Source organism: Condylura cristata, unplaced genomic scaffold (assembly GCF_000260355.1).
Source record: "Condylura cristata isolate star-nosed mole 26May11 unplaced genomic scaffold, ConCri1.0 scaffold00008, whole genome shotgun sequence".
Classification (NCBI taxonomy): Eukaryota; Metazoa; Chordata; class Mammalia; order Eulipotyphla; family Talpidae; genus Condylura; species Condylura cristata.
The window spans coordinates 17,862,724-17,887,203 of NW_004567109.1; the positions used below are offsets into that span (position 1 = coordinate 17,862,724).

At 37.3% G+C, this 24,480-nt stretch overlaps 1 protein-coding gene across 1 annotated transcript in view; it reads left to right on the forward strand.

Moving 5' to 3' along the window:
- The first annotated feature begins 1,325 nt into the window (after nt 1-1,325).
- ZMYM4 (zinc finger, MYM-type 4) overlaps nt 1,326-24,480 on the forward strand; it is a 104,263-nt gene continuing 81,108 nt past the window's right edge. The window contains exon 1 of the mRNA XM_004678778.2: nt 1,326-1,576. Within this exon, the coding sequence (XP_004678835.1) occupies nt 1,538-1,576 (39 nt within the window). The 5' untranslated portion in view covers nt 1,326-1,537. The remainder of the gene's footprint in view (nt 1,577-24,480) is intronic.

Sequence of the window (24,480 nt, forward strand, 5' to 3'; positions counted from 1 at the left end):
AGGACATCTCTCAGCTCCAAAACAGCTACCAAGCCATACACAAAAGTTGAAGAGACACACAGAAGTTGCATGTCATCATCCTGTGGTTTTTAGGAGTTGTTCATTCCCACTAGAAAGATTCTTGTCATGGGGCATGACCTTCAGTAGGCAATTTCTTTATATTTCTTATGACTTTCTTCTATGATTGTCTCTAAACTATTACTATAAGCTTCACTAAGACTTTTTTTTTATAGCTGAAGTTCGGTAACTGGAATTAATCAAGCTTTCGTTCTCTTCAGTCATCCTTAAGACAAGAAAGACCCAAATCTACTTCCCAGTTTCCTGTTAAGAGAATAAGATGATCATTTAAGCCAGATTCACAAAGCACCTACGATGGAGGTCAATGAGGATTTACAGTATCTATAGATCATCATACATTTTCAGAGAATTACAATATTCTTGAAATATCAGTGAACTTTCAATTTTAGTCTTCTATATTAAAACACATTTATCTCTTTTCTTGGAGATAGAGTAGTGCACTTAAAAGTCTGCAGATTGTGACTGAAGTCGTGACTCTATAATTTCACACCAGCTCTTGGTGCCTTTGGGCAAACCACTTCCCTTGACCATGCAGCAGTTTTACATTGGTAGTCCTGGAGCAGAGGGCTCCTAAGATCCTTCTATATTTTCATATTCGACAGACAAATCATTATTGATGAAATAATTTCCACTTGTTGGTTCAGGCTTCAAAACCATCAAAGACTCTGGCAAGAGGTTAAGTTGTTGGGGCCGGCCATGTCCTTTGCTTCGGTTTAGTCTGCTTAAAGGCAGGAAAGATGGGTTTCCATGAATGGAGTGGCTTGTCCCATCTTTGGTTGGGATTCATGTTCAGAGGTCCATTGAGAACTTCAGCTCACCACCATCTGCCCTCTGTAGTCAGATGTAAGATGATGCTCTGGACCCCTCATTGATGTTTCACTCAATTCTCCAGGTAGCCCTTTCACTAATTTCTTTCATTCCTCCTCCATCACTGCGTCATGGTCCCTTTAAGGCAGCGGCCATAGTTGAGTGGTGGGAGCAGCTGCTGGCAGTAAAGAGACTAGCAGGATTTGGCCTACCCTGGGCCACTCACCGCGCACGCTCGAGACCGGGGGCTTGGTGGGAAAGGAGGGAGGGGCTTAAAGTGCGCCTGCGCATCAGGGGCGCGCGCAAGGGGCTGGTTTGGTGATCCCTTTAAGAAACCGCAGGCGGAGGAATTTCTCTGAGAGAAAATAATCCTACTCACGGGGCCCCTTGGAGGCCATTAACCCCCCGAGTCCCGGCCCCCCCACCCCCTGCCTGGGCAGGCCCTGGCGCCCACGCGCGCACCCGTGGGATCTCGAGATCTCCGACACTGCGCGCGGCATCCGCCCCCTCCCCACTCTCAGCGCCAGGCCCGGCCCGGTCCTGGGAAGCTGCCGCGAGGCGGTCGTGCCTGCAGTGTGGGCGGGGGCCGGGGGCCCGAGAGGTTCCGCCGCCACCGCGCCGGGAGCCGCAGCGGTTCCGAGTGGGGCCCAACATGGCGGAGAGAGAGGTGGAGTCCGGCCCCCGAAAGAGGGTAGGTGAGGTGAGGAAGAACTCGGGCGGCGGGCGGCGGGGGGGCGGGGCGGGGACCGCGTCCCGGCGCCGGGAATGGGCCAGGCGCAGGCTCGTGGAGTGGTCGCCGAGGCCCGTTTGGGCAAAGGTTGCCGGCAGGGCTGAGACAACCTTGGATCTGGAGCGCCCTGGAGAGTGGTCCTTCGGCAGGTGGGACAAAGATTTGTCTGTTGGCTGGGAGGGGGAGGGGAGGGGGCTGTTTGCTTTTCTATTTTTCCAGCACTAGGGGTAAACTATCTGGGCCAGGGGAAGAAAGGTGTCAGATTTTAAACTGCATCTTTAGTAAATCAGAGTCTGGAAGTTTAACTGGGGAGAGGTCAGGTGGAGGTGGTGGTGGCGGGAATAAGTGGAGGGGTCTCTGGAGGAATAACCAGCAGGGTTCTACGTTCGGTAACACCACCGCGAATTCATTTTCCTGCCTCCTTCTCCCCCTCCCCCTCCCCTTCATGACCGTTATCAAGACCAAGGTGGAGGTGGTGCTCTTACCTGTGAAGAAGTGGGATCGTTGGCATGTCCTGATTTAGGAGAAAGATTCTGGAAACTATAAATGTCATGTATTAGTCTAGCCTTCTTACCAACAATTAGAACGTGGAAGAGTATGACAAGTTTTGTCATAGCAAGGGTGTATCCAACCAACCTGCAGAGGTGTAGCAAATTATACAGAGGAGTTGTTGAGTGTCTTTTAAAGTTTGTTCTGAAACTTTTCTTAATTCTGAATGATATTTTCAAATGAAAAAACTGTACTATTGATTGAGCATATTTCTCAGACTTTTTTCTGTTTTCATACTATTCTCCATCCCCCCCCCATCTTAACATACTAAGCAGTAAGTTTTCTATTAGGAATCTACCATTTGGGGATGGTCTCAAAATAACTAAATTACTACTTGACCTTTACTGAGGTCAAAGATTTTTGCTATATCTTTGACTTAGCATAAATTTGGCAACTTCAGTGACATAGCTAACATTTTGAGTGCTTATTACACGCCTGACACTGTGCTTCATAATAGAAAAATTTAACTTTGCATTGTCAGTTCATTTTGCAGATGAGAAAATGAAGGTGTAGAGTGGCTAATCTCTCTTAAGTAATTTGATCTTAAATTGTGAACTCTTTCAGGTTGGGCTCTTTTTATTGCTTTTGCATTTCCAACACCTATGATATCCACATAATTGGTATGCAAAGACTTAAATTCCAGAGACTTAGATTGTTTTTATTAAGTCGTATTGAGCTAGAATTTGAATCCAGGTTTTGTTCCAATTATAGTATTTGTATTGAATGTCACATAATTTTATAAGTCTATGATTTTCTCCTTAAAATATTTAAATTATAAGTAATCGGAAAACTGCCCAGGTACTTTCTCAATAATTTACTAAGAAAATATTTTCAACTGCATGGCAAACTTAAAAAAAAATTTATAGGGAGTGTCCATAAAACTACTGATTAAATTCTACCACCAACACTTTACTTGCTTTTTATCAGCTGTTTATGCATATATCTACCCCTTTTTCCATTTACTAATTATCTTTATTTTAATGCACTTCATTGTATTTTTAGCAATTAAAATTTAATATTGACAGACTTGGATTTATAAAATTGTATATCCCCATGCAATAATTAAGATAGAACAATTTAAACTATAGAAATAGTATGTCCAGATAGTTCATTTAGCACAAATATTTTCTGTGAGATGCTTGTGTTTTGAAATTTTAAATTACTTTTCAAGTCGTGGATAAGTCTTATAAAGGATCCTTATTTTTCAGAGGTCTATGACATATAGCCCACTAATTAAAATATAGAGGATAAATTATTTCAGATCTGTAATATTCTAGAATTCAGTTGTTTTTGGATATTGTTGCCATTCACCTTATAAAGAATGTTCTAGAAAACAGATTTTGGTAACAAATTCAACTAGATTTTATTTATTATTTTTTAAAGATTTATTCATTTATGCATACAAGAACTGGGGTATAGGCCAAAGATGCAGGGGGTGGGTGAGAGGACTCACCAGGGACAGAGTGGGGAGCAGAACAGGCAGATCAACGAAGTACACTGCTGAGGGGAAGTAGCAGGATACACTGCTGAGGGGAAGTAGCAGGAGAGCCAGGAGAGGTCTCCTGTGCCATATGGGTCACCTCCCAAGCCAGGGATTGAACTCACGCTGCAGTGGCTTTGGGATTGCTTCACAGAGCTGTGATTTTTAAAAAATAATAATATAATAGTTTATTTTTACATCATTTTGTCCCTTTTTCCATCTCAGTTGTAATCCCTGAGGGCTTCCCATCACCAAATCACCCATGTTCCATCACCATAGTCCAGTGCACTTCCCTTCCCCCACCGTTCCTCATTCTACCTCCATAAAATGCATAGAGCTGTGATTTAACCCCTTGGGCCACCAGGGAGCAACTTCAACTAGATTTTTAAATATATTCATCTTTTCAACATAGTGCCTTCAGGTAATTAAACTATGTGGGCCTAGATAATAATTGTAGGTTTTACTTAATCTGAAATTGCATTGATGACATGCTGTTGTATTTAAGACACTGCCTTTGAGCTTTAATAATCTTAAGTTGCAAAAAGTTATTGACACCTATGTAAGTTGATAAGCTATGTGCTAGGCATTGTGCTATGATACTTAAGATCATTTAGGATAATAATGTTTAATTTTTCTACTAAATTGTTGAATTCTTTTGGGCAGGGCTTATTTTATTGCTTTTGGTATCTCCATCTGTTATGATCGCCATATAATACATACTCAGTAGACATATTGATTTTTGATAAGAAACTTTTTTTTTAAAAGATTTATTTATTTATTTATTCATACAGAGCTGGGGTACAGGCCAGAGATGCGGAGGGTGACAGGATTCACCAGGGACAGAGTGGGGAGCAGAACAGGCAGAGTGACGAAGTACACTGCTGAGGGGAGCAGCGGGCGGGTCGGGTCAGAAGAGGTCTGCCATGTGGATCTCCTCTGGGGCAGGCGGGGATTGAACTCATGCGGAAGTGGCTTAGGCTTCTTAGTGCAGTGCTTTAACCCACTGTGCCACCAGGGCGGGACCCTGATAAGAAACTTTTACATGTTACAGTAGAAGCTCTAGGTCCTAAGTTATTTACTTCTTAATTTTGGGGGCTTCTGTAAATTTTTCATACTATCTTTTATACCCCAAAGTTCTTTCCTGTGGATCCAGATTAGGGATCTTCTGATTCTTCCAGATAATGGTTGGATGGGAAAGTGTATTTTAAGGCTGTTGGGTAAACAACCTTGCATTCTTTGTAGGCCTGCTTAGTGTCTTGTTTTCATCCTTATGGGAAATTAGGATAGCTGTTAATTAGATAAAGTTGATTTGATTTTATTTCTGTACCTGAATGCCTGTTTCTCAACTTGTGAACATGGGAAAACTGGGTATATCAACACTATATCAATCATCTCTGCTATAGAAAGAAGTGAGTTCATTTGAACGCCAGTATTATACACTTACACACTTTCTCTTATTTTAAAGTCAGGATATTTTTTAGATATTATTTATAATTTTTCTAAAATTATAAAATTTTATTTCCATAGTTGTAAAATCTATTAGGTAGCTTACTGTAGGTAGTAGAATTAATTTTATGCATGGCTACTATAATAGTCTGTTATGATTGAGGCATGGAATTTTATTGTGAAACCTCTGTCTTTTTGAAGTTTTACATAGGAAGTAATAATAACTTTTGTAAATATATATTATTACTTGGTCTAGTAAGTTGGATCTGTTTTTATGATTAGAGTTCTCTGTATATTTGAGGTAATACACTTGGTATGCTTGAAGAAAGAAAGCATATGTTTTAGAAGAATGCTTCCATTTTGTAACAATAAACTGAGTTTTATTTCCACCCCATATGTGTCTATATTTTTGTATACTATCAGGAGAAAGTTGTGGAGGGTACACAATTTGTGTTGATTGCCTTCAGTGGGTAGGGTTGAGAAAGGAAAGGGAGAATAAAGGAGAAGTTTTTGCAAAATAAAAAAAAGTCGTGTTGTAATTTTTTAAAAAAGATTTATTTATGCATACAGAACTGGGGTATAGGCCAGAGGTGCAGGGGTGGTGAGAGGACAGAGTGGGGAGCAGAACAGGCTGACTGACGACGTACACTGCTGAGGGGAGCAGTGGGTGGGTCAGAAGAGATCTGCTACGCCATTTGGGTCACTTCTGGGGCAGGGATCGAACTCATGCTGAAGTGGCTTTAGTTTTTTTGTTTTTCTGGTGTATCTTGGAAAACTATATATATATATGTTATTTTTTTTTAAACTAATATAATAGTTTATTTTTATATCAGGCTTTAGCTTCTTAGTGCAGTCCTTCAACCTGCTGCACTACCAGGGAGGGCCCCATGTTGTAATTTTATGCAAATAGTATCTAAGTTATTTTCTCTATTATTGTAAATATGTAAAAATTGAACATTCATGTAGACACACAATAGAAAATGACATGAACAAAAGGAAAACATTGATTTTGCTATGTGATGAGATTATAGAGAAGTTTTGTTTTAGACTTCTGTTATTTCAGTATCTTACAATAAAAACAACTGCAAAAGATTAGTCCCTCTTAATTTCTAAATGGATTTTAAATTACTTGTCTTTTTGCTAAATTTATTAAAACTTTGGTGGTATATGTATCATTGAAAATATTTGCAGGGTATGTGAATATAATGCAAATCATCTCCTTTAAAAATGCATCTCTTTGTATAGAGTTTGAAGAGACTGTTCTGGTGTTAAAAGTGATACTTGTTTCTTGTGCTTAGCAGAAGCCTCTGTAAATGATACTTGTTATTTATAAATGTTTAAATTTCCGTTATTACTTTAAATATTTTATATATAATACATTCCTTAACCCTCCTTAACTTCATAAATAGTAGTCACTATTACTACTGAAGTTTGTAAATTAGGGAACTGAGTGAGACATAGATTTATTCAAGGTGATAGGCTAAACCAGGGTCAAATATTGTGAAGAATTACATTGTTTGATAACAATAAACATTAGAGTGTTCATTAATTCAGAAATATTTATGGTTAGGTTTATATTCTCATTTTTAAGTAAGTGCAGAATTTATGAATTGGAACATTTGGCTAAAGTAAAAATTACATTATATTTCAGTCAAATTGATGTTACTTCTCAGGAAGCACCAAATTAACTTATCCTCAAAATTCTTGTTCAGAGGTATGGCGGGTAAGAGGATTCACCAGAGACAATGGGGAGCAGAACAGGCAGATTGATGAAGTATACTGCTAAAGGGAGCAGCAGGTGGGTCAGGAGAAGTCTGCCACAACATGTGGTTCACTCCCTGGCTGGGGATGGAACTCGTGCTGCAGTAGCTGCAGATAGCTTCATAGTGCTGCTGTGCTTTAACCTGTTGCATCCCAAGGGAGGGCCCAAATTCTCTGAATATTTAAAAGATATTTTTGTTTCTATATTAGGAGGCCAGTCACTGTTTTAAGAAGGCAGACATTTCCTTTAAGTATTCTAATTGCTATGCATTAACTGTATGTAATTACTTTAACAAAGGAAAGAGAAAGGAAGACATTATAGCATAGTATTAGGTTGAACCATACAAAATTGCTACTAGTTGATTATTTGATCACAAAAACACATTTTCATATGACTGAACCTAATAGTAATAGCATGGTCTTTAAATAAATCAGTCAATTATACATTTTTGGTATTTAGTATTGTGGTAGTAACACCCACTTTCTTATACTTTGGGACTACTTATTTTAATATACTTACTATCTTTGATTTCTCAGAAGCTTGAGCTAATTGCCTTCATGCCTTTGAACAAAGATAATAATTGAACAAAATTTTCTTTCCATTATATAGACTACTAAATTCTTTGAGGTCAAGGGTGTGTGGTCATCTTTCTTTACATCTCACATGTTTTCTTATAATTTTAAGTATTCATACTGACAAGCTTGCCATACATTTATGGGCAACATTTAATAAAATCATTGTTATGTTCTTTCATAATGCCTATCAATAGTGAATATGAAATACACATTGTTAATGATGAAATCCTGTGTTCCTAAATATTTGTCAACATTTTGTCATTCCTGCCTCATCTCTTTCTTTCCAATTTTTTTGACATTTATTTATTTGTTTATCCTTTTTTGTTGTTGTTGAAATAATTTCAGAGAAATCTCGGGCATTTGTTATCATTTAATTTATGATTTGTATTTATACCATGTAGGAATTTAAAAAAAATAACAACTGCTTTTATACCTAACAAAATTAAGTTTCTTAATTCAGCCTGTGTTCAGATTTCTTTGACTTTTTAAGTGGCCTTTACAGTGGGTTTATTTAAATCATATCCAAAGAAGATTTACCATTTTATTTGTTGGATATACTTAAGTCTCGCTTAACCATCCTCTCCTCTATATTCCTCGTATAGTTCTTTCATGCTACTTGTTGAAAAAATGAGATCATTTGTCTAAGGGCTTTTCTCACATTTTAGATTTGGAATCGTTGTGTTTACATGTTCAATTTCCCACAAAGTGGTTTTCAGGTGTAGAACTGTGGTTCTCAACTTTGAGACGTTAGAGTTATCTGATGTTTTTAAACATCTTGACTTTCAGGTTACAACGTAGGTTAAGCAATCAGAATTCACGGGCATTGAGGGATAACTCTGGGGATTAGCATTTATTAAATTTTTCAATTGATTTCAGTAGCCAAGTTTGAAAGTGTGAATTAGTAGTACTTGATGAGATTCACTTTGTTTGGGAAAAAGGTCATAGAGTGTATAATTTATTTCTAATCAGACAACTTTAAGAATGAAAGGTATACTACATAACAGTAATTCATAATTCATGTCACTAACTGGGACTGCCCCTGGGCCAATTAGGATGTATTGTTATCCTGTTAGATGGTGCTGTGAGTTGTTTTCTCATTCCAGGAGCCAAAGGAGTGATGGTTACACTTTTAGTGATACTGAAAGTCATCTCTTTAAGTTCTTTCAGTGAGATCCAGCTTAGTTTCTTTTTAACTTTCACCTAATGGATTTATTAGCCATTGAGGATTTTTGCCTAGAGCTATTATATAATTATTTCTTCTTTATTTATTCACTGAAATTCTCCCATAAATTATTTCTTCATCAGTTATAGATGATTAAATTATAATTTATATAAGGGAAAAAGCCCAAAGCCAGAGTAAATGGTTATTTTTCCATTTAGTTAATAATTTTCTGGGGGATTGAAGTAATGCCCCAGGAAACGCCAAAGGTGAGATTTGGGTGGGGATATTATGAACTCATGGATTTTAATACATTTGGAGTATATCATTCTTTTGATGTTTAAATTTGTCATATTTTTGGTCAGTGGCAATCTACATTAGCTTACTAAGGGTACTATAACAAATGACTATAAAGTTAGTGGCTTAAAACAATGGAAATTTGTTATTTTATAGTATTGGAGGGTTGAGGTTCAAGATCAGTTTGTTGGCAATGCCTTTTTCTTTTTGAAGGCCCTACTAAAAGAACCCTTCCTTGCTTCTGTCAACTTTGGTGGATTGATTTGTTGTCTTTAATTTGTGGCAGTCTAGCTCCAATGTCAGCCTCTGTCTTCACAGAGTCTCTTTGCATGTTTTGTCTCTTCTAATGATGCTCTTCGTTGGACTTAGGGCCCTTCCTAATCCAAGACGATCGCATCTCAAGGTCCTTCCCTTGATTACGCCTGCAAAGGTCTGTTTCTCTTTACATTCTGAAGTTCTGCTTGGACTTACTTTTTTTTTTTTTTTTAAGATAAAACACATTTATCCATAATCAGCAGTCTCAGTTACAGTGATCTTTTTTGCTGGTCTTGCCATTTCTGAACCAAAAAATCTCCATGGCTTTCATGGTGTTCATATCCTCTTTCACCTTGCCAAAAACCACATGCTTCACACCCAACTACTCACTCTTGGCAGTGCAGGTGAAAAAAACTGGGATTTGTTTATGTTGTGTTCAACATTTGCCATGGGCAAAATACTGGGACCTGTATGCTTCAGGATGAAATTTTTATCATCAAATTTCTCCCCATAGATGGACTTGCCACCCGAACCGTTATGGAGTATGAAGTCACCACACTGGCACATAAATCCTGGAGTAATTCTGTGAAGCAGGAACCTTTATAATCATATCCTTTCTCCGCAGTGCTCAGAACTTGAAAGTTTTCTGCTGTCTTTGGAACTTTGTCTACAAACATCTCGAAAGGAACACAGCTGAAGGACTCGCTGTCAACAGTGATGGTGAAGAACACAGTGGGTGGACAGTGGCTGCACCATGTGGGAGGTGTTGTGGTGGTGTCTACGTGGCTGAACATACCTTTTAGAGATCACAGTTCAACCCACTGGTATTGCTCGCTCGTCCCCCTTCCTTTCCATTCTAACCTCATCCCAGGATCCTTCAAAGTCTCAGCCCAGTGCAGCATGACAACATGAACTCTTAAACCCAATTCTCAGCATCAAAACCCCCAAATTTCAGCATCTAAATTAGGTATGGGTATCACTCTGAGTATGATTCATGCGGAGTAAAATTTCTCAGTATTTATGGGCCTGTAAAATCAGAAAACAACTCTTCTGATACTAAAATACAGGCATGTATTAGACAGTGCCATTCCAAAAGGAAAAGGATAGAAGGAAGGAAAGGATCACTGGTCCTAGTCAAGTCCAAAACCCAGCAGAACAAATTTCATTAGGTTTCAAGGCCTCAGAATAATTGTGGCCTGACTGCTCTCTTCTGCGTCCATGCAAGTGCATCACTGACCCTACTTTGGGGGTAGTTACAGGGCTTCTTCCTGGCTGTCTTCAGAGTCATTTTCAAACTTTTTGAAGGGTAGCACATATTTTGAATAGCTGAATAGATCTATTAGCTCTTTCCTGCCTGTGGAATTCCAGTATCCTCAGTTTTTTCATTTTGTCTAACTTCTTTTTCTTTGAGTATAGACTGGCAATATTTGTCTTTGTTGTAGCTATTATAGTCTCAAAATTGTGAGTCTTTTTTCTGTATCAAAGGGATCCACATCAGACAATGAAGTTCTTCACAAATCCTTCTTGGATAACCCCATCGTTTTCTGACTTCTGTTGAGATGATTAATTAGATCAATGAGTCACACAACTAACAAAGTCGGCAAATGATTGCCTTTGGCCTTCTCTCTAGCATACTCTTTTAATAGTGTATTTTCTAATTTTAGCATCCCTCCCTTGCAATCTAGAGAGACTTAAAACCTCCCAAATGTTCAAAAAGTTTCTTTTTATGTAACAATTCTTTAGTTCATTTCTTCTCACATTTTAGGATAGCTGCAAGGAGAAACTAAGTTGCACTTTCCACACTTTGCTTAGAACTCTCTTCACTAAATACTCAGATTTATTGCTTCAACGTTCTTTCTACCTCAAAGAACACAATTCAGCCAAGTTTTCTGCTACTTTAAGACAAAAATCACCTTCCTGTTCTTCCCAGTAACATACTTCATTTCCTTCTGATACCTGAGCGGATGCACCTAACTTAACTACTCATATTTTTTTTCCAGGTTCTGTTTCTCAATACATGTATTCCCTAAGGAGATCAAACTTTATCTTTGTTCCTCATTTCCTTCTGACTCTTATCAGAATCGCCTTTTTATTTATATTAAGTATACCAGTTTAAGTATATTATTAATATTATATTAAGTAGAACAGTTTCTTAAGGTCATCTTTTTCTGTCACACTTCTCAAAAATCCTCCCATGTTCTACCCAGGCCCAAACTACTTTTAGAATTTTTTGCTGTATGTCACAGCAGCATGTCCCTTCTGTGTACCAAAATTTGTGTTAGTTTCCTAGACTTGGCCCTGACAAATCACAGCATTTATCAATTCTGGAGGGGTGAAGTCTAAAATCAAGGTATTAGCAGGGTCTTTCTAACGCTAAAGTCTCAGAAATATTCTTTGTGTTTTCCATTCTCTGGTGGCCCTAGGTATTCCTTTCTTTGTGGTAGTATAAATCCAGTGTGTTTGCCTCATTCTTCACATGGGCTTCTCTCTGTGTCTTTGTGTTGTCTTTTCTGTCACTTCTTAGCATATTCTTCATTTGATTTAGAGCTCACTTTAATCCAGGATTGCTCTCATCTCAAGAACCTTACATTAATTACATCTGCAAAAAAGTTTATTCCAAAAAGGTTACATTCTGAGATTCTGGGTGGACATGTCTTTTGAGGTTACAATTCAACCTAGGGTCTTTAAGCCATTAGCACCTTTAATATTTTATATGTACTGTAAATATACTTTGTATTTAAACAATTATCCTAACATTTTTTATGGGTTAAAGATATGTGTGTGTGTGTGTGTGTGTGTGTGTGTGTATAGCATAAAATTCTACTACTTTAACCATTTAAAATAAATGACATTAAGTATATCAATAATGTTGTGCAACTATCATAATATTTCACCTCAAATAGAAATTTTTTACATATTAAGTAATTCTCTCTAGCCCCTTGTGAATTTTAATGTAACTTTTGTCTCAATGAATTTGCCTATTATAAATATGTAACTGAAAATCATGCAATATTGTCCTTTGATGTCTGGTTTATTTCACTTAGCGTAACATTTTCAAGGCTCATTCACGTTACAACATTCAATAGGGTTGCTTTTTTTAAAGATGGCTCAATAGTAGCTAATTGAATGTGCATAAATATTTTATCTAGTCATATGTTGATGGAAGCTTTTGTAGTGTTTTTTTGGTTGTTGTGAAAAATGCTGCTATAAAAATTGTTTTACAACTATTTATTTGAGTTCCAGTTTTCAGTTATTTCGATATATACCTAGAAATGGATCTGCTATGTCATAGGGAATTCTGTGTTTTTCCTTTTTGAGGAAACACCAAGCTGTTTTCCCTGGAGGCTGCACCCCTTTCCATTTCCACTAGCAGTGCATGAGAGTTCCATTTTTCTTCACATCCTCTCTAAAACATACTTGCTTTTTTGTAATAGCTATCCTAGTGGGTGTGAAGTGGTATCACATTGTGGTATTTTTGATCTTTATTTTTCTAGTGACTGATGACACTGAGCATCTTTTCTTGTACTCATTGTCATGTTGCATCTTTCTTGGTGGAAAGTACATTTACATCCTTCATTTTTAAATGAAGTAGTTAGTCTTTTTGTTTTTGAGTTGTAGTTCTTTGTATATTCTAGATATTAAACTCTTACTGGATAAGTGCTTTGTAAAAAGTTTCTTCCATCCAGTGGATTTTCATTCTCTTGAAAGTCTTTAGTCTCCAGTAGTTTTCAGTTTTTATAAAGACCAATATGTATGTTTTTCTTTGTAGCTTGTGCTTTTATTATCATATTTAATAAACCATCGCAAATTCTAAGGTCATGTAGTTTTTGCTATTTTTTTTCTGACAGAATTTTACAGTTTTAATTTTTAAATTTAGGTCTTTAATCCATTTTAAGTTATTTGTTTGTGATATAAGGTACATGTACAGTTTTGTATGTGAACATCCAGATTTTTCAGCGCCTATGAAGATTTTTTTCTATTTGAATGATCTTGGTACCCTTGTCAAAAATCAGTTGACCTTTGTATTAACATCTGCATGATCTGTCATAACAAAATTTGATTGGGTGGCTTTAATCCCAGAATTTTATTTCTCATAGTTTCTGGAAACTGGAAAGTCCAAGATCAAGATGCCATCAGTGTAGGTTTTATTTTGAGGCCTCTTAACTTGTTGGTAGTTGCCATCATGTGTTTTTCTCATAATTTTTGTGTGTGCATGTACTCAGAGAGAGCATCAGCAAGTCCTCTCTTATTTCTTTCTATAAGGGCGGCAATCCCATTATGAGATCCTTACCCTCATGACCCCATCTGACACCAATTGTTTTCTCAAAGTCCCATCTCCAGTTACTATGACATGAATTTTGGGGACACATTCAGTTTATATTACCCATGTAACAAATGCTTATTTTTGGATTTGCAGTTTTGTTCCATTGAACTATATATTCACTTGCTCCAGTACTATACTATTATCGATTACTGTAGCATGATAGAAGGTTGAAATTGGAAAGTGAGTCCTTCCACATTTTCTTTTTCAAGATTGTTTTGACTGGGGTTTTCTGCAAAAAAACAAAACTGGGATTTTGATAGGGCCTAAACTAATTTTGTAAATCTCTTAGTATTGTTGTCCTTAATACTATTAAATTTTTTAGCTGGTGAATGAATATGTCTGTTTTTCATTGATTTAGGCCTTTAATTTTAACTGGGTTTGTACAAGGCCCATAATACAAGACTTCTTCCTTTTAGAATAAAATACTAAGTTAAATACTTAGTTTTCTTAAGTATTAATCACTGTACTATTCTCACATTAATAAAATGAAGGGGAAAGACCACATGGTCATCTTAGTTGACATAGAAAAAGCATTTAGAAAAAAAACAGCAACACCTTTTCACTATGAAAGAATGCAGTAAGCTAGGAACTCCATCAACGTGATAGAGAATATATATGAAGCATCATACTCACTGATAAAAGACTGAAATTCCTCCCTTCCCCCCCCCCCCAAAGATCAGGAATAAAACAAGGATACCATCTTTCAGCATTTCTATTCAGTATAGTATTAGAAGTTCTAGCCAGTCTAGTTAGGTAGGAAAGAAAAAAAAGACATGCAAATTGGAAAGAAAGAAGTAAAATGCTCTTATCTTTACAAGTAACATGATCATCTTTACAAGTAACATGCAGAAAAAACAAACCTTGTGAGGGTTAAATAAAAATACAGTAAAGTTCAGCTCTTTGAACACACAAAAATGAGTGTTATATTTTACTCCAGATAGGAACAATCCTGAAAGGAAATCAAGAAAGTAAGTATTTCAAGGACTTCAGTAGTCTTTGAAAGATTCTTCCCCTTTTAGCTAAAGATGTACCTAGATTCACCCTATACATTACTACCTTAGAGTTGGAATTAGTGCCAAGAAGCCCTCTTACTTTTTAGTGGAAAGTGGTAGTTAAAAAGGCTACAGTCTGAACTCAGGCAAAATTTTTGAAGTAGTCTTTTTGAGATAATTGTGTTGTTACCATTCCCTACTCAACCTACACCTGACTTTTTGTTCTGTTTTGCCACTGCATTTCTCAAGATCAAAATAACCTATTAATTACCAAGTGTAATAAATGCTTTTCCAGGCTCTTTCTTAGACATCTGATCCTATTGCCTATACTTCCTTGAAACATCTCTCTTTATAAGATGGCATTCTTAAAATTCTTGTCTTGAATTATTTACTTTCCATCTTTGATTTTTTTCATGTCCAGTAAATATTGTTCCCTCAACCTGTATTTTCCTTGGTTAATCTCTTCCATAGTAGTGATTAATCACCACCTACTAAATTCATTATATGGTTTTTCTTTCCACTTTTTGTCTCTGAAACTCAAAATCTGCTTTTTTAAATGTATACTTTGACCTTTTTTGTTCATATATATATGCCTAATTCAGTAAATGTGGAAATGACCTGTTTGGGCAAGTACTTATGCTCCTCAATAGTGACTCCCATTCCTTCTCAACTTGTTTTTCTTTTTTTCTCCTAGTTACTGTCTTCTAGGTCATCCATGTTGGAAGCCCCTGAATCATCTTGCATCTTCCCTTCCCCTTATTATACAGTTTTGAGATTACCTCAGCTATAATTTTGAAAATCTTATTGTTTTGTTTTGTTTTTACTGCCACTACCCTCATATTAGTATTCATTTTGTTTGCTTTGTCTAACTTTTTTTTGCCATTACACTCTTTCCCTTTCTCTACTGTGTGTTTTTTGTACACACACTTTTTTATACACTGGAGAAAGATTCAGGTAGCAAGTTGGTTTCTTAATACTATTACAATTTCCTAAGATAGGTACTTTTCAGATTCTCTTCCAGTGGCTAGAGGCATGTTGTCTCACAGCTCAGACTTTACTTTTTGCCAATTTGCTTTTCTCTTATGGGGAGTGTCTCTGCTCCTATTGTGCTAGCATTGGTAGGGATTCTGCTCTACTGGGGCTGAATAACAATACAAAACATCACTGTATGAAGGAAACTAAATCTCTTTAGGTGATGTGATAGACCCAGTGCTACTTAGCCAAAATACATCAAATTATATCAGAAGATAAGCTCTTTGGGGAAAAATGAGTTCTTTTCTTCCAAATCTCAACCTGTTTCTAGGTTCCAAAGGAAAAAAATTACCTCTGTTCACTAAGATAGTCTGAAGGCTCAGCAGGTATACGTTAGATTTGTTTTTTAATTCCCTTCTAAACTTTCAATAAAGTCTTATTTAAAAATCACAGCTGGTCTTTGCTGTGCTGGATGGAATTAAGCAAAATTTCTTTCTCCACATTTGGGCTTCAGTACCTAGGTACTACTCCTGTGAAAGTATTGGCTGATGAAATTATTATAAAATTCATTGTGATTGTTTATAGCTGATGAATATGTTAACTGTCATTGAATCATATACTTCAAATAAGTGAATTTTATAACATGTTAATGACAGTTACTACAGAAAAAAGTTGCTACACCAGACAGCAGTGTGTGTAATTTTTGTCTGTAGCTCTGGTTTCCTGGAAGTAAAATAGTAAGTAAAAAAGGAAAGAAAAAATCAAGGTATGTGAAAAATATATTTAAAATAGGTTGATTGAAGTATAATCTAAGAAAGTAAAAATTCACTTTTTGTTGTGCAATTCTGTGAGTTTTGATAAAACTTGTAAGTTCTATAGCTGCCATCACAGCCAGGATATAGTTTTAGACAGTTTTATCACCTCTCAAATTCCTTCATACCTCTTTATATCCAGGCTTTTTGCCATCTCTAACCCTGATCAGTTTTCTGTTTTTTTAGAGTGCCACAAATTGTTACCTATTTGCTAGTTGAAAGATAATTGTATTTATAGCATTTGGTGATTGTAAATGAATTCATTCAAAACATTAATGTAGAGATTTTTCTTTATTTTTTAGCAAAAACACTCATTAACACTTTGATATTTCAAAAAAATTTAGAATAAAATAGAGAAAAACTTTCATTTCTATTGGAATTAAAAGGAAAAAGCTTATTTCATTGGGTATAACTTATTTATTCAGATTTAACTTCACATTGGATTTGAGGTAGTTTATAAAAAAGATATTAAAAAATTAAAAGAAATACCGTGGTACAGAGAAATAGATATGTTAATTCTAATGTTGTGATCAGAAAATATTAGTTATGTCCCATATTAAGATGAAGAAAACATGATTGCATTTGTTAAAAAGCAGCTGTTTTTCGAACTGATTCTAAAAATAATTTCAGAGATGAGTATTGAGTAGGTAACACTGAGTATGTAGTGAACACTGTCTATGTAACCTTTGTAACAGCAAAATGGTCTGAATTTCTTGGCTACAGCTTTTTAAAATATGCTTCTTTTTTTGGGTAAAAATTAGGGGGGAATTACATTGCATTTTGAGCAACACAGATATAATATGTATCTCATTTTGGATACAAATCTTTTTCTTCAAAGTCTGTGGCTCATCTTCACTTTCCTAAAGGTGTTTTCAAAGAGCAGAAATTGAGATTGAAGTTGATGAATATATAAATACACAAACACAAATTTAATTTTGTAGGCATGGCAGATAACATCAGAGGACCCAAGAGAAAACTGTTTTAATTAGGAATATTTTCAGGGCTGCCTAGGGGAATTCCATTCCTCCTTCCTTAGAGTTCACAAATGTCCAGTCCCTATCCATTTCAGACATTCTCAAATAGAATATGGGTAAGAAGATTGCAGAGTAGAAACCACTTTTATAACAATTTGACCCTGTTACTTACCAGTAACATGGCATTGGTAACAAGACTTTTAGTAGGGTTTAAATGGCTAACAATGCATGTGGTAATATCTAGGAATAAAAGGAAAGGAGCCAAGAGTAGTCATGGAAGTCTTGCAGGTCAATGTCAGGAAGTGGCAGTGAACATCACTGTTTTCTTCCATTCTGTGCAACACTTGAATTATTTAAGAAGCAAATGTTTGCTCAGGTATTTCATTTAACTCTTTGGTTCTAGAATTGAATATGACATTTTCAGAAGTTCTTGAATTCCACTGTATCCTGGTTACTTCCTTCCTTATATAATCTTAAATGATGTTTCAATAGAATTTATTATAGGCTATATGGTGCTTCTTGGTCTTCAGTTTTGTTTTTTTTTCCCCCAGGTTTGATGCCTTTACCATGTCTATTAGCAGTGTCTTTCAGTAGATCTGCCTGTTCTGTTCCCCACTGTCTCTGGTGAATACTCTACTCCATGTACTTCTGGTCTACATTCCAGTTATTGTATGCATAAATGTCTTTAAAATAATTGGGGTTCCTCCCTGGTGGTGCAGCAGGATTAAGGGTTAAAAGTGTAGCACTGCAAGCTAGTGCAGCCACTTTAGTGCCAGTTTGATCCTTGGTCCCAGAGGTGATCCACATGGCACTGCAGACCTCTCCTGGCCTGCCTGCTGCTCCCCTCAGCAATGTACTTTGTTGATCTGCCTGTTCTGCTCCCCACTCTGTCTCTGGTGAATCCTCTCACCACCCCTGCACCTCTGGCTTGTCTCCCAATTCTGTACGCATAAATAAATAAAACTTAAAAAATATAAATATATGAGCTAGTCAAAATAATTTTTTTAAAGACATATTTATTTTACTTAGATTATGTGTACAAGAACTGGGGTTTAAGTCAGAGGGATGTGTTGGGGGGAGGCGAGAAGACTCAACAGAGACAGATTGGAGAGCAGAACAAGTGGATCTACTGAAATACACTACTGAGGGGAGCAGAGAGGTCTTCTGTGTCATGTGGATCAGCTCCCTGGTGGGGAGGATTGAACTTTGGTTGCTTTGGCTGCCATAGTTGATAGCGCTGAGACTTAACCCCTGTGCCACTAGGGAGACCCTAGCTAAATGATTTTGAATTAGAAGAGTAAGTGGGAATATGAAGGAGTAGGAGAATGGGTGGGTGTTTTGTCTTACAGGATCCATGTATAAGACCAGCATAAGAATACAGATACATTATTGGAAATAAACAGACTCATATTTCTATGTAAGAATATCGTGAAATATTGTTCATTAAATAGTCTTTGAACTGTTTGCTGGTCATTTGGGCAAAAACAAAGTAAAAACTTTTTCACACCATATACCAAAACATTTAAGAAAATAAAATTATTAAAGTACCCAGAGAAAATATATAGGTAAATATAACATGGTTATGGGGAATGCCTTTCTAAGCATAAGCCAAAAGATAATATATCAAAAGAAACATTGAAAACATGATCAAATTTTTGTTTTTTAAAGATTTATTTTATTTGTACATACAGAACTGGGGTACAGGCCAGAGGCTCAGGGGTGGCGAGAGGATTCACCAGAGACAGAGCGGGGAGCAGAACAGGCAGATCGACGAAGCACACTGCTGAGGGGAGCAGCGGGCGGGTCAGGAGAGGTCTGCCGCGCCATGTGGTCACCTCCAGGGGCAGGTGGGAATCGAACTCATGCGGAAGTGGCTTAAGCTTCTCAGTGCAGTGCTTTAACCCGCTGCGCCACCAGGGAGGGCCCATGATCAAATTTTTAAAAAGGAAAAAGTGAATACTTGGGAAACAAATGACTACTCGAAAGTATGGGTACTAGGCAGATAACCACTTAGGAGTCATCAGTGCTCCACTTTCCTAATTTCTGTTCAGTCACCATGTTTTCATTCAACAAATGTTTGCCTAGTATGTGCAAAGAACCATTGTAGACATTAAGGATATATTTGTAGTAATGAGTAAAATGGAGATCTCTGTTCTATGGAGTTTAGTGATGGGAAAGATAACTAATCAAATGATTAGTATAGAATATTTAAAATGGAGACTTTCTAACAAACAAAGCAGACAAAAGGGATACAAAATAGCCTGTTGAGAAGGGCTTTGTGATTTAAATAGTGACATGTAAGCAAAAATAGGAAATGAGAAAGTGAGCCATGTGGTATCTGAGAGGAATAACATTCCATGCAGAGGAAACAATAATAGGCAAAGCCTGTGAGGCAGGAGAGTGCAGTGCATGTTGTATAAAGAGCAGTAGCTCAAGGGGATGGGTAGTAGGAAAGGAGAACAGTCTAGATCTGTAGGGTCTTTTAAAATCAGATAATTCTTCGTTGTGCCTGTCGTGTACATTGTCACATGCTTCACAGAATCCTCCTCAATTCACTACATGTCAGTAGAACTCCACAGTTGTGGCAACTAAAAGTACCTCCAGACATTGCCACATTTTCTAGATTTGAAGAACAAAATCGCCCTGATTGAGAAACATTCATTAGCTAAGTGGCTGTAGATCTCTTTGGACAAGGCTTAGAGGAAGATTTTGGTGTGTTATTTGCAGTTATGATGCAATCTTTCTTCAAGGGATTCAGTCTCAGTCAAGAGGCTATGGGTCTGAGAATTGACTAGACATGGATACTAGATTTCCATTTGTGATGTCCTCAAGTTAGTTTTGGCTACCAGGTTTAGAAATCTTTCTGTTAAGTAGATTAAATTGCCCAACTATTTCATTGTGAGGAACATCATGATCAGTTAGACACTGCCAAAGATCCTTGAAGGCCAAAGCATTCTGATTACTGGTACACCCCTACTGCCCCTATCTTTGGGGTTAAGTGCTGCCATTTGTTCTCTGTTACTTTGGTATCTTATCATCTTCAGTGAAATCAGGATGCCCGTCTCAGTGGTAACATTCCCACAACCATGCCTGACCTGCAAAAGAGCAAACATACCAAGGATGTGGATGCCCCTTTTCCTAATACATTGTCTATTGGGCCTTTGCAGGGAATGTGGTTATGTAGTAGGGTACATTTGTAGTTTTGTCCCCTTAAGCCTTCCTATTTCATCTACATAATGCCATCAAAACTCTAGTATCTCACCCTTATTAGACATGCATTGTTAGTGTAATTTTGATTTGTGTTTTCCTAAAGATTATTAGCTATAAATTTTAGTCAGCAGGTGCAACCTGCAGCTGCACAAGCTAATACGTTAAACTTAGAGTCTTAGTAAGTTGATCCAAGTCAGTGAATTCTAACCTCCTCGAGTCTAAACCTTGCTTCTGTTTTCATACATATGCCCCAGGTTGTTGTCTTTATATATAAGTAATATCTTGGCATTTTTTGGTTTGTAAGCTTTTTCTTAGTTTTCAGTATGTACCTGTCCCCCTCTGATATTAAGATTTGATGCTAGTTATGAATCTAGTGCAGTAGGGTTGCTTGTGATTGATGAACATACTCCTGTATGGTATTGGCAGCACATGAGGATGTCAAGGATTTGCAAGCAAAGGAAGGCACTCTACTTAACATACAAGCTGGTAAGTTACTTCCAGCGGAAGTTGTTTTCTTCTTTCAGTTCACCCACATATTCTCATTCCAGATTTCAGAGTTCCACTTTTTTCCCCAGTCATTGCTCTTAACTTCACATGAGAAACTTGGTGAGACTGAATTCATCTTATGTTGTAATTCATATATTTGCACAATTAAATTTTTTTGCATTTGATTTTCAACAATGTTAACCTGTGATTAGCAGGATTTAAGAGTTTTTAAATGCTGTCATGGAAGCACTTGTTTTTCAACTGTGATTTGATCTGAGAATTAATGGGTTGACCTTGTTATTTTCTTGCTCAAGAGGATTTAGAGAATCCATCTCATATAAGAGACCATGTAGTAGTTTTTACTGTACTAATCATCAAATGCAACCACCACATGAGATGCCAAGGCACTTTTGTAAGGTGGTGTTTAACCATCCACCACAGTTGATAATTTGGTTGAGGGATACCAGTGCTTGCTAGGGATTACTAACATCCTATTTCATTTGTGAATAGAAATGCCAATAGAAACAAAATTCAGATTTTTGTTGTTTTGTTGTAAAATCAGTTTTATGTAAATTTAGTTATACGTCAAAGTTTTTAATTTTTCTGAGAATAAATTAAGCAGCTTCACTGTATCATTGGGTTCACATGATATTTTCACTGTATAATTGCTTCTGTAGAATGGGTTAATACTTTTTTTTTTTTTAAAGATTTTCATTTATTTATGCATATAGAACTGGGGTACAAACCAGAGGTGCAGGGGCGGTGAGAGGATTCACCAGAGATAGAGTAGGGAGCAGAACGGGCAGATCGATGAAGTACACTGCTGAGGAGAGCAGCAGGCGAGACAGGAGAGGTCTGCCTCGCCATGTGGATCACCTCCGGGGCCAGGAATTGAACTTGCACTGAAGCAGCTGTGGCTAACTTGCAGTGCTGTGTCCTAACCCGTTGTGCCACCAGGGAGGGTCTGAATTAGTATTATAAAGTGGGGGTCTGCTGTATTTATTGTCAGAGACTAGAAACCACACTGCCCTTCAGGTAGGGAAAGTTTAATATAGAGATGAAGAGCCAATAACAGAATTAGCCCTAAGCAGGACAGACAACTTTAAAGTATAGAGAACATCTGTTAGTCACTCTTAAGTCTGTTGTAGAGTAGTAAGATGTAGCCCTCCATCTCCCATTCTCAAAGCTGAGATTCAGATTTTGTTGGGCAGAGTATGTTTACTGGATACAGGGGACATTTAAGATGTTGCAGATTCCTGCTTGCAAAAAAAATTTTACTCTTGGGGGTCTGACAGAAGTCACCAAGAAGCTCCTAAGAATCTAGGGGCAGTGGCATAATTCTGTGGAATCTCTTTTGCCCATAGGAATGCTCCTGAAACTTTCTGGATAACTACTTTCTGGGGTGCTGACAGAACTTACCAGGAAACTACCCATAGGGTTGTGTGTATGAGTCATTGAGACTTGGTGGGAAATTGGTGACGGGGGAGAGGGCCATTGGGTATCTTGTATACTAATATATCCTTTACTGGAAGAAGGTGGCTTGAGCACAGTGTAATGGAGAGATTCCTATCCTTTTGGAGAATTCCTCCAGTGCCATCTGCTGACAAAGAATAATACTGTGCCAGCTGGCAAAGGAGAAATGTTCAGTTGCCAGCTCCATTATCAGAGTAGATTTGGAGTTGAGAAGCAATGCATTTCTAACTGGTACACTTACATATTTACATTTCTGGTACTGTTCATTCCTTTGGGTACACTGTGATTTAGAAAAGATGTATTTTTTTTTCTAACTGAAGGACTCACTTTTTTTTTTTTAAAGATTTATTTATTTATTCATACAGAACTGGGGTACAGGCCAGAGGCTCAGGGGCGGCGAGAGGCTTCACCAGAGACAGAGTGGGGAGCAGAACAGGCAGATCAACGAAGTACACTGCTGAGGGGAGCAGCGGGCGGGTCAGGAGAGGTCTGCCACGCCATGTGGTCACCTCCGGGGCAGGCGGGAATCGAACTCATGCAGCAGTGGTTTTAGCTTCTTAGTGCAGTGCTTTAACCCGCTGCGCCACCAGGGAGGGCCCTGAAGGACTCACTTTTAATAGTTCTTGTCATGGTGGTCTACTGGTGATGAATTCTCCCAGCTTTTGTACATCTAAAAGACACTTCTATTTTTCCTTTTTAAAAAACAGTGGGAAAATATATGTAACATAAAATTCACCATCTTAACATATTTTAAATGCATAGTTTTAGTGGTAATTAGTAGATCTATAATGATGTTGAGCTATTACCATTATCCATTTCCATAGCTCTTTTCACCCCGTAAGATTCCAGACTCATTAAATAGTAATTTCTCCTTCTTTCCTTGCCCCACACTTTGGCAACCACTGTTACACTTTTTGTCTCTGTTTTACTTAGTAAAATGTTCTCAGGGTTCATGATTATATTATTTTGTGTCAAAAGTCCTTTTCCTTTGGATGCTGAGAACTACTTCATGATATGTGTCTATTAGTTTTGCTTATCTGGCAGTTGATGGGCACAGTTGAGTTGCTTCCAGGTTTTAGCCCCTACTAAAAGTGTTGATAATGTTGTTCTGAACATGAGTGTACAAGCATGTCTTCAGGATCCTGTTTCTTTGTTTTGAGTGTATTCCCAGAAGTGAAATTGCTGGATCAGATGGTAATTTTCTATTTTTAATTTTTTGAGTGAGTAACATAGTGTTTTCCAAAGTGAAAATACCTTTTTGTTTTCCCATCAGCAGTGCACAGTAGTTCCAATTGGTTCCTATCCCACCACCCTTTTACATTTTTTTATAGTACCCATCTTAATGGGTGTAAGGTAGAATGTCATTGTTATTTAATTTGTGTGTCTCTAAAGATTAGTGATATTCAGCATCATTTTATGTTTATTCTTCATTTGTTATCTTCTGTGGAGAAATGTCAGTTCAAATCCTTCTGTCCACTTTTAAAATGGGATGTTTTGTTCTGTTTTCGGGTGGGTGAGTTTAAGATTTTTCTGCATATTATGGATATTAATTTATTAAAGATAGAAGATTTAAAAATATTTTAGTCTATTCTGTAAATTACCTTTTTTTATTACAAAAGTTTATTTTTACATCATTTTGTACATTTTTTTTTCCATCTCAATTGTAATCCCCGCGGGTTTCCCATCACCAAGTCACCCGTGTGCCATCACCATAGTCCGTGCATTTCTGTAAATTACCTTTTTAACCTGATAATAATGTCTTTTGATACGCTTTTTAGATTTTCATGAAGTTGTTTTTTGTTTGTATATTTTGATGTCACATCTAAGAGTGCATTACCAAATACAATTTTTAAAAAGATTTATTTATTCATTCATACAGAACTGGGGTACAGGTCAGAGATGCGGAGGCTAAGAGGATTCACCAGAGACAGAGCAGGGAGCAGAACAGGCAGATCGACGAAGCACACTGCTGAAGGGAGCAGTGGGTGGGTCAGGAGAGGTCTGCACGCCATGTGTATCTCCTCCGGGGCAGGTGGGAATCGAACTCATGCGGAAGTGGCTTAAGCTTCTTAGTGCTGTGCTTTAACCTGCTGCGCCAC